Source organism: Hibiscus syriacus, unplaced genomic scaffold (assembly GCF_006381635.1).
Source record: "Hibiscus syriacus cultivar Baekdansim isolate YM2019G1 unplaced genomic scaffold, ASM638163v2 tig00110159_pilon, whole genome shotgun sequence".
Classification (NCBI taxonomy): Eukaryota; Viridiplantae; Streptophyta; class Magnoliopsida; order Malvales; family Malvaceae; genus Hibiscus; species Hibiscus syriacus.
The window spans coordinates 1686911-1693054 of NW_024062607.1; the positions used below are offsets into that span (position 1 = coordinate 1686911).

The window sequence follows — 6144 nt, forward strand, 5'->3', positions numbered from 1 at the left end:
TCACCCTCTTATTAAACGAAAATAAAACATGCATAAATGGGGTAATGGGAAACAAACTAGGGACGCTAGGATAAGCTGGCATACATCCAACCATAAAGCCAAAATCATTATTTGGTGTAATACGAAGTTAACATTACACGTTTCACTAGTGATTGGACTTTGACTTACAACTGAAATTAGGACTAATATAACAGTATGTAAGTAATGTAGATTAAATATATAATTATATTAATTTTATTAATTATTACATCAGAATTTCTGTTAAATATTGATGTTTAGTGGTTCAATTGATAATAATTAAATAATTAGATGATTTGATTGAAAAAATTCAAAGATCGGTTGTCAAAATAAAAGGAGATCATAGTTAAATTTTAATATATTTTTTATTCTATAAATTCTAAACACAGTTTCTATATGCGGACAAAAATCAAAATATTGGTCTCAAAGTTATTCGTAGATCATTTAGCCTTCTTCTTGTGCTTTAGTATATACATTTATTACATAAACAAAGGGAAACCAACCGGAAGTACTATCAAGTAGATAAAACCAGTTTCAAACTGAAGATTAGAGACATGAAAATTGGTTATAGTCCTATGTATAGCAGATATGTTAAACCAAAGACATTTTTCATTGGGTTAGCCTTTGGTCGGCAGATCTTTTAGTGAGTGCAAGAATGGTGGACACCATCAACTTGTAGTCTACTGGCTTTGTTAGATACGCATCCATCCCCACTTCCAAGCATTTTTCTTTGTCAGATGACATCGCATGGGCGGTCAACGCAACGATCGGAATGTGCCAACCCGTCCTTTCTTCCGATTTCCTTATTGCTTTTGTCGCTTCATATCCATCCATCATTGGCATCTGTTTGACATCAAACACAGAAAAAACAAAAGTTTTATTAGATGCCATGAGTTGGTTGCAAATTGCAATGAACCATTCTTTTGTGGTTGATATGTTCTAAGTGATTTCTTACTTGGCAATCCATTAAAATCAAATCATATGGTGGAGAATCACAAATTTCTGTCTGCAATCTGTTTGTTCTGTATTCGTCTCCGTCAGGCACGCAATTGAGGGCTTCTACCGCCTGCAGTCCGTCTCCGACAGCGACTACTACAGCTCCCATTTTCTCGAGCATGATGGTCGCTACTCGTTGGAGAACTGGTGTATCTTCCGCTAGCAGTATCCGTAAGCCTTGGAGAGATTTCTGTTCATTTGCTGCCTTATTTGTTGTGTATGAATCATCTCTATCTTTAGCATTGCTTGTGAACGAAGGTTGTTCTGAGGAATCGGGATTTTCACATTTGACATCTTTGGTGTTATGCAACTTAAACCTGCCATTACATTCATCTTCTTCTGTCCTTAGATTGTTCGCTTCCAAGCCTAGCCGTGTGAACTCAACTAGGCAGTTCCTAAGTGTTGGTGGACTGGATTTTAGTACGGTTCCTTCTTTCGGTTGCTCTCCAGTACGCGCAGAACTAACAGAATTAGCGCCGGTCATTTCAGAAATATCAGATTCATCGGAGCTGCAAGTCTCAAACTGAGTTGAATCGATTTCTAGACATTCATGAGAATCACTTTGTTTCAATGTACCTTTTGTTACATTTGGACTTCTGTCTTGAGGTTCAACACAACTTTCCTTTATCACAGCTTCCAAAATATGAAGCATTTTGGCCTTGTATAATGGCTTATTAACCATCAATATATGTCCTTTCCTGCGGAGCTCCATCTTTATAGCATTGGAAGTATCATGATTCAGCATCCAAGCAAATTTCACCTGGCCGGAGTATTTGTCGAGAAAATTAAGCTGTTCTTTCCATATGCCGGTGCTCAAGTCGAGCAGCCCCAGATCGACAACTATAATGTAAACCGGGTTCTTCATGTCTTGTAAGGTTTGTACTTTAGATCTCACAGGTTTAGCTGGTGAATAATGAGTGTCAAAAGCAGAATTAGTAGTTCTGGCATGAAACAGTTCATGGAGGATTTGTGTTAGTTCGTTCCATTCGGATGCTTCCAAGGTGGGAACTCCATTTTTCAACAGCCACTTGGACATTATCAATCTACCCATGCTACCATGTAAGGCAAGGATAACCTGCATTCATGTTTTAAAACATGTTAGCTGTTATTTGTTGCTTTGTTCTTAACCTGTAAAATGAGGCCTCGAGATTATCGAACTTTACTCACGGCTACACTGTGCTTTGCGAAATCGATTCGTCCTTGTTCTATGCCATCCGCAGGAGTACTGAGGAGTAAGAATAGTCTCATTAGAGTTCCTTGTCCATTCTTTCTTACAACCTTGATTTCTCCACCCATCTTGTTAACCTATCATCGATAATACGAGTGAACGAACGATGCAATTCATCGTTTCATGCAGTTGATTATAAAAGATTTAAAAAAATCATTGTCCTTTATAATTTCCTCTTTTTTTCAGCATGATGTAGGTTCATATGTTGAATGGTATTGTAAAATTGTGATATCAAATGATTTTCTTTATCAAAACACTTCACTTACCAAGGTTCTCACAATGCATAGTCCGAGACCGGTGCCACCATGCCTGAAAAGACAAAAAATAACTTAGAATAGAAATCTATGTACATCACATTTCTTAATCTTTCCATGGTTTTCTTCCTCCAATTGACCATTTTATTAAACTCCGATCTTCCTTAAGTACTTACGTTCGAGTTGTTGAAGGATCAGCCTGCTCAAAGCTCTCAAACACCGATTCCCATTTGCTTGGATCGATTCCTGCAGATCATGGAGGATATATTAGTTCAAGCTAAGCTAACTCAAAATAGAACGTTTTCCCCTTGCAAAACTAGTAATTCCTATTGTTTTGGAAACAAAGAATCATACCGCATCCTGTGTCATCGACTTCGAACCAAAGAATCATTTTGTTGTCTTTTTTGCTGGCCTTCTTCATATGGTTTCCATGTTGTTTCAACTTTGTCTTTAATGCAGACAACGGTTTTTTCTGATCAGGAGAAAACTTCCCGGAATCACTTGACACATTCGGATTCTCACACCATCCACGGAGGACGATATGACCCGCTGAAAGCCATTTGAAACAATTAAGCATGACAATTGATGAATTGCTTATCTATGATATTTGTATTTCAAATGTTCATATCTTACATGTTGTGAACTTGATGGAATTACTTATCAGGTTGGCAAAAACTTGAACAACTCTGGCAGAGTCTCCTCTAACTACTTTCGGGATATCATCTGTATAAGAAAAAACAATAGTCATTATTATAATGTGTGTGTTCATATAGACATAGACCGATGATCATACATTTTGATTATAAAGAAATATAGGTTTATCTCACTCAGAAGTTTGAGTCATACCGGAGAGATCCAGAACTGTTTCCACGTTGTGGTTAATGCATTGTACAGAGAACATGTCGACAAGTCCTTCAAGTTCTCGTCCCAAGTCGAACTCTGCTTCTTCTAGCACCAGTTTTCCAGATTCAACCTACGAAATAAATCGATGTTTTAAGGGTGTGATTTTGATATCAGAGACAATTTGATCTTAAGAAATTCTAAGTTTCTATTCACTAGATAGTTCCAATTTCATAATTGATATGTCCTCGAATCTTACCTTGCTTAGATCCAATATGTTGTTGAGAAGCCGGAGTAAAGCTGTCGAGCATTTACGGATCTGGGTTACCATTGCATACTGTTCGTTTGTAAGACAATCATCGCAGATAAGAATGTCCAACAATCCAATAACAGCAGCCATAGGAGTTCTTAGTTCATGACTGTAACACAACAGATTCATAGGATGTCAAATAAGGAAAATTTAACTAACAGATGTTATGCAATGGTCCAGAAGATATCGAAATCGATTACCTCATATTCGCGAGGAATTGGCTTTTATAATTGCTTGAAGCTTCAGCTCTTCTTCTTGCATCAAGATGACTTATCAACTCGGCTCTGAGTTTCATTTCCTTTGAAACTCCATTTGTCAGTATCAAAATGCAGACACATCCAATGACTAGGATACATACAGATGCTGATATCAATATGACCAATGTTTTCAAGGCCCTTTCATCAACCTTCCCCATTATATACTTTCTCGGAATTATGATGACGCCGACCTACACGAATCATAACCGGTTTTATTAATTTGTAAAATCTGATTGAAACATGATAAAATGATCAAACGAAAAAGATGAATTAGATTCTATACTTACTATAGGCAATCTTTTTAGGTTGAGAAAGAATGAATCAATGTAATAATGTTGGCCACCAAGATTGGCCTTCTCCACATGAACCACATGACCAGGGGGAAACTTGTTGCCATAGGTTTTCTGCAACCACTGAGCTCCCATTCTTATCACTCGATCCTCCGAATTAACCGCCATCATAAGCTTCGGTCCCTTTGCTGTATTGTTTAACAGAGGAGTATTTGTTGACGTAGCCAGTAGGTAACCCTCTTGTGAGGTCAAATATATGTACCCACTGTGCACTTCAACCAGTTCTTTCATCAGCTGACCTACACTATAAAGTGCGGTGGTGACACCGACAACGGCCACGATACTTGTATTCGAAGCATCCCATACCGGCAATGCTGCAGAAAGCAACGGCGAATCCGTATACTTGCTTACCGCCACATGCCACGAAGCTACCCCATCAGGGACTTGAGAAGGGCCTGCTATGTTGATAAGATCTTCTGGTGGAATTTGCGAAGGCTTCCCTTTCTTCTCGCCGGTCACGGGATCGAGCGGTTGACGGTACCATATTGCAGAAACATTACCGTGAATGAATTGGTCATTCCAACCTTGTCGGGACGACTGCATTTTGTCATCGTAAGACTCTGTATCACTGATCGAATAGTTTGCGAGGTTGGAGTAGATGTAAAACGTGTTGTTACTCCGGTGATCGCGATGGAAGGCCTGGACAAATCCATTCCTGTAGTTTATAGTTATGGCATTGAGAGCTTTACGACTTGCAAACAGTGCCCATGTTATGTCTTTCATCATTTGATACAACTGCTAAGATTGCAATAAATCAATGACAAACAAAAAAAGAGGGTTAAAAAGATTGAAAACCGAAGTACACCATTTCATAAACTTGAATTAAGTTTTCAAGGATCAACCTCAATTTGTTCTGCCTGATCTGTTGGTTTACTGTAACGCCTGATCACATATTCAGACAACTTAACCTGTGCAGTTGTGATTTCCGAGGTAGAGTTCAAGATGTTCCACATCCTTAGGATTGGCCGTTGAAGAAGCTCATAACGAAGACCATAAGCTAAGGTGTTCAATGATTTTGTCGTGTAAACCCTCGTAAAATGCCATGTTAGAACCGTTAGTAGCCCGATCAAAATAGCCAGCATGACCTGCAAACAGACATTAAACCAAAACCCAGTGATCGATTCTGATTTTTGGCCAATTATTTCACTGAAAAAAAGGAAAGACTAGGGAGGGGTTCAAATTACAAACCATGATGGCAAGCCGAGCAACAAAAACACTGTAATAAGACGACAGACAATGAGAACTTCCGTACTGAAACTCGTCTTCCTCCACATCCCTATGGAAAATCCTACGGCCACGTGGGGCTTTCTTCTTTCCCCACGATGAAGCAAACCCTGGAATCCTACTCAACACTTTTCTCAAAGGAGTGTCCATTGGCGAACCCTCAGAACTAGTACTGCGATAAGCTTGAGAAGCAGTTTCAAATGACTTTTCTGCCATTTTTTGGAACTATATGAAGTTTATGTTCATGTATGTATACGTTTGTGTACGTGTGTCGGCACGTGTGCTGTGTTTTATTCTTGGAAGTGGGGTTTGCATGTGTGCTTCAATGCACTGTATATTGTATCGTTTCCCACTTTTTGAAGGCACTGCACGAAGACTTGCATTTTTTGAAGTGGAGCTTTGTGGTCTGTTTTATTCCTCATCCAGAACATCTTTGCCACGTGTTTCTGTTTTTCAGCTCTTGGTGTGATTAAAATTATGTTACATTATGGTAAGTGGAATTCATGCAGAAATTTTAGGGCTTTGATTTTTTTGTTTGTCTATTCAAAGGTGTTTCAAATAAATTACCTTAACTTTAGGGAAGTGTTTAGCTACCCACGAGTTTCCTCGGCCAAAAGAATCAAACTATTGCTTAAAGTGTTAGTCAAGTAATTAGCCAATTGTTGGA

The 6144-nt window shown here is 38.6% G+C and overlaps 1 protein-coding gene across 2 annotated transcripts; it reads right to left on the minus strand.

Moving 5' to 3' along the window:
• Positions 1-489: 489 nt before the first annotated feature.
• LOC120216270 (histidine kinase 1-like) lies at positions 490-5864 on the minus strand. 2 transcript variants are annotated; one of them, XM_039213753.1, is made up of 13 exons: positions 5442-5864; positions 5096-5338; positions 4191-4988; positions 3847-4094; positions 3596-3755; positions 3343-3469; positions 3130-3219; positions 2851-3045; positions 2673-2742; positions 2509-2551; positions 2182-2319; positions 974-2089; positions 490-861 (listed from the first exon to the last, which is right to left on the minus strand). In XM_039213753.1, the coding sequence occupies exons 1-13, from the start codon at positions 5691-5693 to the stop codon at positions 628-630; spliced, it is 3714 nt and encodes a 1237-aa protein (XP_039069684.1). In that variant the 5' UTR covers positions 5694-5864; the 3' UTR covers positions 490-627. The 2 variants fall into 2 exon arrangements, with proteins under 2 accessions (XP_039069684.1, XP_039069683.1); XM_039213752.1 differs by having other exon boundaries at positions 4191-4991.
• Between the last annotated feature and the right edge of the window lie 280 nt (positions 5865-6144).

Coding starts and splice junctions, on each gene's coding strand:
- LOC120216270 (XM_039213752.1), bottom strand. CDS start 5,693: ATGGCAGAAAAGTCATTTGAAACTGCTTCTCAAGCTTATCGCAGTACT. Junction 2,552..2,672: donor GATCCTTCAACAACTCGAAC/GTAAGTACTTAA, acceptor TTGTCTTTTCAG/GCATGGTGGCACCGGTCTCG. Junction 2,090..2,181: donor TCGCAAAGCACAGTGTAGCC/GTGAGTAAAGTT, acceptor ACATGAATGCAG/GTTATCCTTGCCTTACATGG.